Genomic DNA, 12,710 nt, shown 5'->3' on the forward strand with positions numbered 1-12,710 from the left:
CTATTTTTATCACAGCATGATGATATATTGGAGACAAAATATCCACGTCTTGAGATAAACTGTATCACAGATCACTTTATCAATGATCATCCTGAGATAACTCATCACATTCTGAAAGTAAGATGTCGATATCCTAAGATAATTCACATCATCAGATAACCCTACAATAAATAATCTCCGGATGTTATCATTTTCCTATTACTATCGCCCTAGATAGGATGTACGTCCATTGCAGGTTGGGAGCCCCAAACCTAACCAATAGGCCAACCGCAATTAACATCTTAGTATGAAATCTGTGTACAGCTTACAAATCCAAAAGTGATTCCTTGTGGTCTAAATGTTCAGTCATGAGCAGAAATACGGCAGGTAAAAACATTTCAATTCCGCATTCTTGTCGGTGACATCCCACGAATAGGTAATTATTGATACTATGGCACAGACTGGCTGGCACAGTTTTCATCCAGCGAGATGTAGCTATTAAACTGTGAATCAATTAACCAACATGCTCTGCTCTGTACCTTTGCATTTCATCTTTAATGTTTCAAACAGTTCAGCGAACCAAGGAGATGTGTACCACCACCGCAACACCATCTCAATGGAACACGACCTACTGTGAAAATAATGAACATTTCCACGCTCACTAACAACTCTGATTGTATGACCTTAATTAATGGACCATTGGGCAATTTGATTAACCTGACAGGATTCTGGGTAACACGGCCAGTCGGCAATCAATACATGTACAGCAATCCATGTATGTAGAGCGTTGTTAAGGATAGTCCCACATCTAAGTCGATAAGCATCTTGTTAGCGGGGCTCTTTACCCGGCTGTAACTGCTCGTTCTGTGCGCGTAGAGCAAACATTGTACCCTCCACCTCGGCCAAAATGCTGATGATGGTTAATTCCATCGAGTTCTCAATGGGCAGATTTTGTCAGCGATATGGGATCGACTCTTCCGTAACGTAGGCCTATGCGCACTCCTCATGGATACGAAAACCTGCGCATGAAAACTCTTGGATGGGGAGGCAGTGGGCAGGGAGCGAGCGAGCTGCATGACATCGGGCGACTCGAGTTGGGTGACCGAGCGGATGATGCCGCTCTCGGTATCGATGCAATTTCTCCTTAGCTAGGTAAATAACAATGGTTTGTAATGAAATGACATATGGTTTGGAGGTATGAACTTTAATCGCACTAACGCCAAGATCACACGATGGTTTCCAGAAACCATTGATTGTTCGAATGGGAAATGGCTACTGAACTTAATAATTTGATGTATAGCACTTAGGGTAGGCAAATGAAAGGTTTGATTTCCTTTGAAAAAGGTTCTCCGAATTATGCGTTCGAGTTGCGTAGACACACTGCTACATCGCTACATAATGGATGGGACATAATTACCGAGCAAAATGCACACTTTGATGAATTTGCAGGAGTTCCTCTCGTTACCGGATGTCTGTGGAACTACATGCATTTCACTGGTCCCCGGCAAGGCACGACGCTGACAGCGCTTTCTATAGGTAATAATTCATCGGTGGTATGCCAAAAACGCTTGCACTTCGTAGAATGAATGCATTAGCAGAAGGTCATTTATCAGACAAGAAAATAAAATTGGTCGAGGCCAGTACCGGCTTTCAGAGCACGCTCGGAGTTCTCTGGACCCCAGTTATGATTTAGATTACAGCACCTGTTACGTGATTAAATAATGGACATGTATACAATAGGTCTAATTAGTAGCAAAATGCATGCCTTTTGCCGTGCACGTGACGCCGGCCGAGTTGGCGCGTGATAGGTTTCCCCAGAGCCGAAAACCTGAAAATTACACGCGAGTCTATGGTAGTGTCTCAGGCCGAGACCCGTAGAGTCGTGTATAATTTCAAGCCGCAGCCAAGTAGTGGCCTTATCATAGGATTTGCACAACGGCCAAATTAACGAATACATTACAGTATTAAGTAGCTATGTAGCGTGTTCACCTCCTGTTTTTCGATGGTACATCCTAAACAAATATGCCTTTTCCCTTTCTCTTCTTTCTCGGTATAATGAACCAACCTCTCAAGTGCAAGAACATTACAGCTCGGTCTGAGGAAACCTTTGAAAGAAAAAGACAAGTTTTACTTTCACTATGCACCCATGCCAACGGAATCAGTGAGGGACTGGAAATCTAATCAACCCACGAGTCGTCCTGGGCGAGATTCGAACCTGGTTCACAAGTCAAGTTGGGTCACACTGCTGCAAAATTAATCATTATTCGTTAAAACATGAAAGCATATTAAATTTACCATAGTGTGATGGATGAGATACTTTAAAACTGTAATATTAACATTCACGGGAGAAAAACAGCAATTAGAAGGCTTGTAAGGTTTCTCAATAGGTTGAGCTATTTAAGAAAATATATAGGTCTTCCTTTTAAAACTTCATTTTATGTAATAACAGTGACTAGTAGCGCTTGGTTCAAAAAGTACAAAAGAGAGCTTTAAAAGGCGTCGTTTTCTCGTGGCTATTCTCTCGAAGCAATCAAGTAAGGCTGATGTAATCCGCACAAAACCTAGAATTCCACGGAATTACCAGTGTCGTGAACAAGAAGCCATGATCCAGCAACGCGCTTGCATGGAGCTCTTACGTTGGTATGACACTCAGTCATGCTTATGAGATACTTCTATTGACACCAAGCGCACGGCAGTGTACCAACAAAGCAGAGCAGGGCGAACCGAGATCCATACCGGGTAACGCCCGGGGAGAGTTTCTGCCAAATTTAGCACTGATCATCCGAGAGCTTCGGCTTCAAAATGGGGGTCTTAGTGACCTAAGAAATGCATTCTTTAGGTTTGCCTGTCAACACAAACTGTACACGGAAACTTCTTAAGATCTATTCTGGCCGCGTTCAAAATAACCTGTGTATAAGACATCAAGAATAAACAGTGGAAAAACGTTCCCTTGTCACGTCTGTCTTGGTGGGGACGTTTTATGGTTTCCTTTAATTAAGACTTGGGTTGAAGTCTTTTCCCGCCGAAAAGGATAGGCCTTTCGTGCGCAGCTGGCTTCAACTTGTCGAGGCGCGGGCTCGATTGAGTACTGTTTTGTCGGTGGTCTCTCGGGACGAATTCGGCGGTGCTTTAAACCACTCGGAGCGCACCACCTACCTACGCGGTTTTAAGGCGATCTCGAGAGAAAAAAAGGCGCAAATTGGCATTGTGGTCGGGATTAAAGTGGATTAGACACTCGCTTGTCTCACGAGCGCTCTACAATTTTGATGTCCCACTTTACATGTCCGCCAGTCTTGGTGAAAGTCATTCTAGCGCGTCAGGTGCAGAGTTGTCCGAGTGAGCAATGTCAACCCGCATCACGAATCCTGCACATGTGAACGCTACTGTCGCATTAAAAATTAACATTTATCTGGAGAAAACAACTCCGTTTTTAGACATTCTGTATAGGAATCCACACCTGACAGAACTCGCGATAATGAAAGTCTTGATGGCCTGTGGATTGTAGTGAGAGGTAAATGAGTCGGGCGGGAAAAGCGCGCGTCGGCCAACACACGCGCGTCATCAGATTTAATCAGATGCAATGTGGAGAGTGCAATTTAACAAGCCTTATGGAAACAATATAGTTGTATCTCTTTTGCCGCGCGGAGTATGTGGTAAGCTTTGGTAAACATACTGTACTTTAGTTGATTGGCTGCTGCAGGGATTCATTGGCGCAGGAAATTGTCATTAGGGATGACAGCAGAGTCCATTCAGTCATCATTTGGCCGTGAGACCAAACGCTGCCAGGACCGACCTTGATGTCTCATAATGAGCCTCGATTAAATCAAATTTGTCGGCAGCGACCACTCGTCGAGGGACTCACAAATAATTGTTTTACTGCCAAAGCTGTCAAACATGCCTGGTGACATCAACGGATTGAACGAGACGAGAATGACAGTGAAATACAATTAAAGTTGGAGCAAGTTTGGCGAAAAGGATTACGCACGAACACTGCGGAACCATCCTGTTTCTACGCAGGTGGTACGCACGCGTTTCCTCTCTGACCAATAGGGCGTCGTGACTTGACAAAGTGCGCGCTCTCATGTTGAGGCATGCGCCAAGTGCGATGGCCCCGCAGGAGTGGAGTCTTCTTGGAATTATCTACGGGCCCAACAATGTCCAGGTTTCGTACAACATCCCAATCTGCTTTTCTTGCAACAAAATCAAACAAAATACAACCTCTGTGCGTCAACTTCATCGTTAGTAACATACACATTGTGTTCCTGATAATTTATTAAATATATAATATGCATATTAACATCTATTAGGCCTACAACTTTTGTTTCGGTGTAGACTAGTTTCCTTCCAATGTGTAAACTATGTATAAAACCTCAAAATATCCCGAGAAATTACAGAGGACCGATTCAGCCTTGTTCAGCGGGGAATGAAGTTATACAATGGAAAAGCGTTCAATACAACCACCACCGACATAAAACTGCAAGACAGGCTTCCATCGGAAAACAAAATTAATGCAGTTGAAGGTTGCTCGCCGTGGAGTTTGACTGGCGAGGGGCACTTTGAAAAGACTTGAAATTGCAGTATTTGAACTGCGTGCATTAAGAAGTATTTGCAGGGGGGAACCAATAAAGGCATATGTCAATGATAACTGCGTAAACGTTACTGAGCAACTATTGCACGGCCCTTTCTAGTTCCTATCGACAGCGTTGGCCCAAAGCCAAACAGAAATGGTCGTAAAATCGTTGAGGCGGATCAGTGCAAATTTACTTACACCTTGCGGATATAGAAGTTACTTGAGCCCGTGAATCAATGTCATGCCTCATCTGTACTGTTTACAAGTAGCGAACTATCAATGAAAAGTGTGCAGATCGCACAGGGCAAGAAAGAAGTGTGTTCCGCGGGCGCCGCCATCTTGGTATTTCTGGCTCTTTCTGTATACAGGCGGCCATAGGGCCTAAAAAAATCAGCACACAACGGGTACACTGGTATAGGCTAACTTAACCGCTATCGAATCCCTTTCCTCTATAGCATTACATTACTGAACAATGGCATCAAAACTGTTTAAAACTGCGTAGATAATCGATCCCAGCAGGATCACATTGGCCCACAAGACAGCCCGTTCAGACGCACTGTTAATCCCAGCGGTTTTACGCGGCTTTTGTGGCGCTCTGTAAGGGGACCCTCCTCGGAGGGCTCCTGCTTTGGGCTGTCGCCGGGAATCACCATCGATCTTCTCTTCTGCATTTTCGGGATGGTAACAACACCGGGAGAAATTGCAACAGGGGTTGCACTGGAGCGTACAATGACTGGAAGGAGAGCTGAATATTTCAGTTAAGGACGTGAGCCCCAGCGGTGGTGGCTTTGCATTACACACACGCACAATGGACCCCCCCCCACAACGCCTAAATTGTGCTAAGGTTTTGCTTAACAAAATGTATTTCTCGTGTTTGAGAAGCAGAAATTTGTTCACGGTGTCTTTGAGGACATCCCATTTGAGAAGGAGGTGTGAAAGTGCAAATCAACTTTTTGGGATGTGTGCGAAGACCACAACATTCATATTTATGTGTATAGTACGACAGGTCACAGGTCACGCTTTTAGCTCAGTCTTTAGCGTATGTTTCACTGAGAGTGACAGTCTTTCACATAAATAAAGTTTCGGCACTGTGTGTCACTGAACATTTGCTATAACCCCATCATACAACAGCTTCATGCCCCAAATCAAGCAGGGAAAAGTAGCAAATTTGTGGGGCATTCATCACAAAAGAAACAAAAATTTAGTCAAAATGGCTTATTTCACACGGTCAACTTCCATGGGGATTAAACACTGCTAAAGGCATAGGAGTTGTGTGCCCTGCCTTCTCGCCACAAATCCACGTCTTAAAATCTGATCCTGTGGGCTTTTAAACTCGTTGCGGCCGGCCCTCGCCTAATTTCCTCTCCAAACATCCGTTTATTTCCGTCTCCATTATCCTGGGTTCCGACAGGGGGGTAAACTGCACCCTACCCTGGTGCCGACTGGTGGAATACTCTTCGTCTTCCGAGCTGTCCTCCTCCTCGTCGTGGTGTCCGTTGATGGGGAAGGTCACCTGGATGGAGGTCACCTGGCGCCGGTAGAAGCTCCCACCAGAGGTCCTCCGGAAGCGGAGACAGCGGCAGCTCAGCATCCTGCGGTAGGTGGGGCCGAAGTCCTTGTTGAAGAACGGGTAGATGATGGGGTTGAGAAGGGAGTTGATAAAACCCAGCCAGAGCAGGAACGAGTTGAGGAGCGGGGGAATCTCGCAGTTGCAGTAGGGCCGCACAAGGGCCAGGATGAAGAAGGGCAGCCAGCAGAAGATGAAGGCGCCCACGATGACGCCCAGCGTCTTGGCTGCCTTGCGCTCGCGTTTCAGCGAAATGCGCCTCGGGCTGGGCTTGACAGATCCCGCCGAGAGCCTCGCCCGCGCCAAGAGGTATTCCGCCACCCTGGTGGCCGACGGTCTCCTCTCTACCGACCTAGGCACGTTGGCGGGGTTATCTTCACACGAGCTCGAGGAATGTGCGGCAGCAGAATCGACAGAGTGACTCCGGTGACTAGTGTTGGTGGTGCCCGAGTCGGGGTTCTGTGCCTCGAGTTTGAACATAGCGGTGCGGTGCCTGTGTCTGAGATCGGCCAGTTCGCTCTTCCGGGCTGCCCGGTAGATCTGAGCGTAGACCAACAACATAACTGTCAGGGGAAGGTAAAATGCTCCAAAGGTCGACACAACGGTGAAATAAGGGTCCTGGGAGACCAGGCAGGTGTTATTTTCATGTTCGTTGCCTCCCCACAGGAACAGCGGCTGAAGTCCGATGAAGGCGCTGACGATCCACACGATCAGAATGAAGACTCCCATGAGGCGTGGGGTGCGCTTATTCACGTACATCATGGGCCTGGTTATGGCTAGATAGCGGTCCACGCTAATCATGCAGAGGGTCATGATCGACGCGGTGCAGACCAGCACGTCACACGAAATCCACAGGTCACAGACGGCGGGCCCCCACACCCACTCCCCCTTGAGCTCGAACGCCGCCGCGAACGGCATGTCCACGACGGCCACGGCCATGTCGGAGACGGCCAAGTTGATGATGAGGATGTTGGGTGGCTTGCGAAGCCGGCGGTCCAAGCAGACAGAGAGGACTACCAGGATGTTCCCGAAGAGGGTCAGGATGATGATGATGCCGATGAGCAGGGCGATCAAGATGCTGGCCCACGGCGGGTACGGGGGTGCGTAGGGCGCGTAGCCCGTCGCGTTGTTGGCGGTGGCAAGAAACGCTGTGTTGAGGGTGGTCAGCCCCGCTCCGGCGTCAGCAGCAGCAGCATGGGCCATACCGCTTGGGACATCGGCAGCCACAGTCCATTCCTCAGTCGACGAAGTTCCGTGGACGAGTACAACATCCAGTTCGACCCTCGGCCCGAGAAAAGACATCCCACGTCAACGGCGAGAGCTGCGGTCTGTGATCGGGTTGAGTGTTGTTCCTCGACCCCCAACGGCCCGTCTTCTCATAAATCGACTCCCATTCTCCTTTTTTTTTTCACCGGCTCATCAAGGATCGATAACCCAACCAAATCCCTCCACGGTTGAGTTGGAATAACACCGGAGTCATTCAGGCTTGTTTGAAATTGAAGTCTCAGGGTCTCGACCTCATTGTCCGCTGTGACTTTATGCTAAGTTGGGTCGGCGGGGGATCACGAGACACACAATATTTTGTGGGGGGTGACCGTACTTGGCACCGTTGTTGGTGTCCAGTCGATAGGCAGAGAAACCCCTCACGGGATGATTTGAATGACAATCATTCGGGAACTAGGGAGATAGAAAGAGGGGTCCGGTGAAAGGTGCCAGACAAGGGTGGATGGACCGTAGCATGCAACAGGCCATCTTCCGGGGGCACTGGCCGGTAGCCGAATTCCCTTCGCCTCGCCGAGTCGTTTTATTCGCCCCTTCAATGTGGACAGTCTCGACTGTAAACGTTTTCCCCGCATGCGTTTAAGTCCTCCAACGTTTATGATCACAAGATGATGAATGCCAATAACATCTCCATAATTATCGAGCATAATTATAAGCACCGTTGGCTTCTTCGCAACTTTTACATCCCAAACTGCGGCCGAAGGAGGCTGCAGTAATAATTACGTCCGCACGTGTGACGTGAAGGTGCGTTCCAGAGTGTCCGTTGATACAACACTCACAGCGCGGCCACTGTTGACCATTGACGCACATAATGTGTATGGACTAGGCACGCACCATCTGCAACTCGCTTGTGTTTTTTTTTCTTAGCAGCAATGTCCGCACGTAATTGGCCGGGCCATGGTCACTACTGTTTGGTGTTAAGGCCTGTGGCCGGTGCGCCGCGGGTGAGCCTTGCCCGCTAGGGACGGCAGTTTCCCGGCAAGGCGCATCCATGCTGGTCACTTCCGCGTATTAATAGGAGAAAGACAGGTCCTCATGTATCGTTTTCTAGACACTGTCGCATTATTTAAATCGCCACAAAGCCCAAACGCGCCCTGAGAGACTGTGCCACCACAGACCACGGAGGAAGGGCAGGGACAAGGCCAGAAATGAGTTATCGAAACCAACAATGACACCTGTCTTCGTAAGTGAAGACAGCAAATATTCCTAATGAAATAAAACTTATTTCACCTTTGCTGCTGCTGTGGCAAACTTTAAACAAATAAAACGTGGAGCCGAATTGGTCGGGTCCTCATTATTGGTACGGTAAAACCGAAACATATCACGAAATAAGAGGAAAAAAAGATGGCAAAACTGTGAACAGACATTAATGGTTATCAACAACCTCTTCCCGACCCCCAGGCCGGCTGGGAACGAGCACAGTATCTGACGTTTCTGGACGATTTGGCAAGTGTCTGCTGCATGCAGGCAGATTAGTGAAGCTCAGTGTTCAAGCCTGCTCATTGCCGATATATCCCGATGATTAAGATGGTTTTAAAACTTCCTCTGAAACATCACAATGGAAGTATCAGGGTGAAAAAAAAACGGTTAGGAAAAATCCTACAACAAATCCCAATCGACGGGAAAAGGGCAAACTCAACCCCTTCCGTCTGAAAAGGAAATCTTTATCCCTTTAGATTATGACGAGGAAACTAAATCATTGCACACTGTTGTTCCAATTCACACCTTGGCAGGGCGGAGGTCTGTGTAGTATTTCAAACAAAATGGTTACATTAATAAATCTTTATCAACAGTTATTTTTTACAAACAAGTGAAATTACTTTACAGGTTAATTAATTCCGATAATGTTTGACCATACGTTTTGCTTAGACTTAGTTCAAACACCTAGGCAGGCTATATTTCAGCCAAGGCTTACGGGTAATGACGTCTACTTATTAAAATCATGGAGCTATAATAAACACATGTTAAAATATTCCATTTTTTAACGTCGTGTGGGAGTCATTCTCCCTTACTCAACGAGAGCAGCCAGTGAAAGAGCAATGCACTTTCCATGCCCTCCAAAAAGTACCTGCCTGGGCGCCGGCCGGTAGGGGACAGATCCCAGTTACGTAACGCTGCGTAAATGTTGGTCTATTTAAAGAATCCCTATAGAATGTTCTGTATGGGTTCATTGTACGGCGTGCAATGACTTCTTTGTGAAGGCTGGGCCGTATGACAAGAGCAACATGGCTGGAACCTTCAGTCTCAATGCACGGAGCTAGCTCTATAAACCTTTATTATGATACTGCCAGGTTTGTCTTAGACCGACTGACACAAGAAATATAACTTCACATATTAAAAAAGGGAAAAGACTATATTTCTTTCCGGCAGTCTGGTTACCGTTGCTTTGCATGGTAAAAAAACAAGATGGCTGCCCCATGATAAAGATGGGCTAAGTAGTAGACAGGGCTACAACTTACAAGATACAGTGTTACACATACTGAAAATCAAAATATGGCAGCGAGGTGATGCAATACCCCCATGTGGGGTCAACCCAATCATTATTTAACACCCCCTAAGGGTCGCCATTTGGGCGTCGAATATTCCGTTTCCCATTAAATTAAGACAAAAGAGGTTTGTCAGTAACTTGAATGATCGACGGACGGTGGATTCGAAAAGACTCCATGTATGCCATGCTTTGATGACTCTCCATATTTGGAACGTATAATGTGCACGAGGTTAAACCTCAACATACACACAAAATATCCTCAGTTGTCAGTCGCCGGACGAAAGCATAAAGTACCCATCGCAAAAACGCGGTCTTTAAAATAGAACGACTTACTAAGAAAATGTTCTCATAGTCATGGTGGGTCTCAATAATAATAACAATCAAACGGACAAAATCTTTCTTTGTGATAAACAAAGCGCCAACTATTATTATACATAACGAATATTTGCTCTCTCGAATGAAGGTCAACAGAGAAAATTTAAAACCAATTTAATTTAAAAATAATTGAAACCGGATTAGTAGTAGATATTCCGCTCACCGCAGAGAAAACAATTTAATTGACACACAAAACCTTGCCCAGCTATTGTGTAGGCCTATAAATATTAACCTTCAACGAAAGAGCAGCAAATTAACAGCACAGTGGGGGGGGGGTTCTAAGACAAGCCAGATTTTTTTTCCAGGAAAATGAAAATTTGGGATAGTTTTCAGCTGACAGGAGTATCAGTTCAATGCAAATCAATGACACGTTTGTAAGGTATGACCTAAATGACTAAAAATTGCGCCATTTTTCCGCATAACTTTACCACTCCAAGATGGCATCTTAAGAATGGCAAACTCGGAGCAGGGCTTCGACCCGTCGACTCACGATGGAACATTCTCCCCCACGTACCCCATTTGAACAGTCCATACAATGTACATTAGGTTGCTTTACAGCTTGCACGGTATCCCATGTCTTCACGGTAATCCGCCTCGAGTAGAAGCACCCCCCATCGGTTGAAAAAAGCCATTTGTTGTTGGAGTGTTGTTGGTAGCGATGCGATCGTGACGCGTACATTTCCTGGTCGTTCGTAGACCAGCGACGTTCATTTTCGACCAAAGGAGCCTCCGTTGCTAAGGGGAAAACATACGCTCTGGTCCAGCTCGAGAGTCACAGTGGCCGGTTGTTCAGTGGAAGAACGTTTTTCAAATTTTATCTTTTCCTTTCAGTGAGCTGTTCGGTTGCGTGAGTTAATACTTAACTTTGAAACATGATTTGACAAAGTTCATGGCATCTTAATTTCCCGTTCATTTAAACCACTCCCAACATTCGATTTAGGTACAAATCAATGCATGACACCAAAACTTCATTCATTATGGCTGTGACCCCCCAAATAAATTTGTTACTCATTAGAAAAACAAATAAAATATCAACAAAATTAGTATCATGCATTTTTCATATAATCCAATTCATGCAAGACTGATTTTCTCTGAGAGTTCAGCCCAGTGATAACTCTTTCAAATACCGTTATGACTGAAATTATCGAGTGGGTAGAGCAAAGCGGGAAGATTGACTGACTGGAGTTAGAGGGGGCGCAATATCTCTCTAAATCATTCATACTGTTACAACAGTCGCGGGGGGTGAAATAAATGATGTATACCGAGGCCAATGCGATAGACGACAACGAACACTATCGTATAAGAGAGCCAATGTCATCCTTGGGCATATACCGGAATGAAAATGTTTGGTCCCTCGGGTAGCCATTATCACACTCATTACCAGAAAGCCAAGCGTACACATCTTTTCCCCTAGCTCGTTTACATTTGATGCTTCGTTGCATTTGTGTCGTTATGATTTTTCTACTGTCCCAAGATTGGATTTTCCAATGACATAAATAATTTCGAGTGAAAAATCAGTCCGAATTTAAAAATAGTTGGAAAACGAACAACTCCCAGTGTGAAACTCGGGTGGGAATCTTGATCTATTGGAACGTTGGAATTTCACTACAGAAGTCGTCTTGAACCTCTAGTTTCAATCTGAGGGAATGAAATTTTCATTCTTTGGAATTTGGAAAGTAACTAATAGAGGTTATGCACGCCGCAGCCATCTTCCCGGTCAGTGTTTCTGTTCAATCGGAATACACATGACTAGACTTTGGTGCATATCCCCCATAACAAATAAAAGCACTGGCTGGGAATATGGCTGCGGTGCATATAGGGTGCAGACCAGTAAATCAGTTGCCATAGACAACAGTGATAAATATTCCCACTTCAAAAAATCAGGAAAAATACTCAACAAGTTTCACAGGTGTTCAAGACACATATTAAATTAAAGCTCATTCCCCATCTTTCATTTTTTCCTTTCAATTTTCAGTGGCTTAACCGATTACTTTTGAAGATATTTCTCTCCAGAGAAAATCACCCCTAAAAGAGTCAGAAGGCCCATCGCCATTTTGGAAATTGATGCCTACACTCCATGGCAAAATAGAGCAATTTGGGGGGGGGGCGTTTGGTCTGATACTTTCAGAAATACAAGCTGACAGTCCTGCCCGCGCCCTTGCATTACATCCACCTTTGTAACAACCCCCCCCCAGTCCACGTGCCATGAAAAGCTCTAACAGCAGAGAAATGGACAGCCAACAAATCGTGATTTGGTCCGCCTGTAACCATAACCAAAATATAAAAAAAGTGCCTGTCTGGATTCACGTGGGTATCCATACAAGTCCATCCATTAGCATACTGACTCCTTTCATGCTCAGTATATTTAGTCTGCTTGTACTTTCGTGAGGCTACAGTGGCTAGGCTACGTGTATTCAGATGTGACAGCCATGCGATTACATTGGCGCAGA

The 12,710-nt window shown here is 45.8% G+C and overlaps 1 protein-coding gene across 1 annotated transcript; it reads right to left on the reverse strand.

The window, feature by feature from the left end:
- Positions 1–2,834: 2,834 nt before the first annotated feature.
- Positions 2,835–8,715, reverse strand: LOC110983378 (5-hydroxytryptamine receptor 1F-like). Its single transcript, XM_022242595.2, has one exon. The coding sequence runs from the start codon at positions 7,416–7,418 to the stop codon at positions 5,877–5,879; it is 1,542 nt and encodes a 513-aa protein (XP_022098287.1). The 5' UTR covers positions 7,419–8,715; the 3' UTR covers positions 2,835–5,876.
- Positions 8,716–12,710: the final 3,995 nt, after the last annotated feature.

The sequence above is a fragment of the Acanthaster planci genome, linkage group LG13 (genome assembly GCF_054643075.1).
Source record: "Acanthaster planci isolate LZ-2023a linkage group LG13, COTS_SCS, whole genome shotgun sequence".
NCBI lineage: Eukaryota > Metazoa > Echinodermata > Asteroidea > Valvatida > Acanthasteridae > Acanthaster > Acanthaster planci.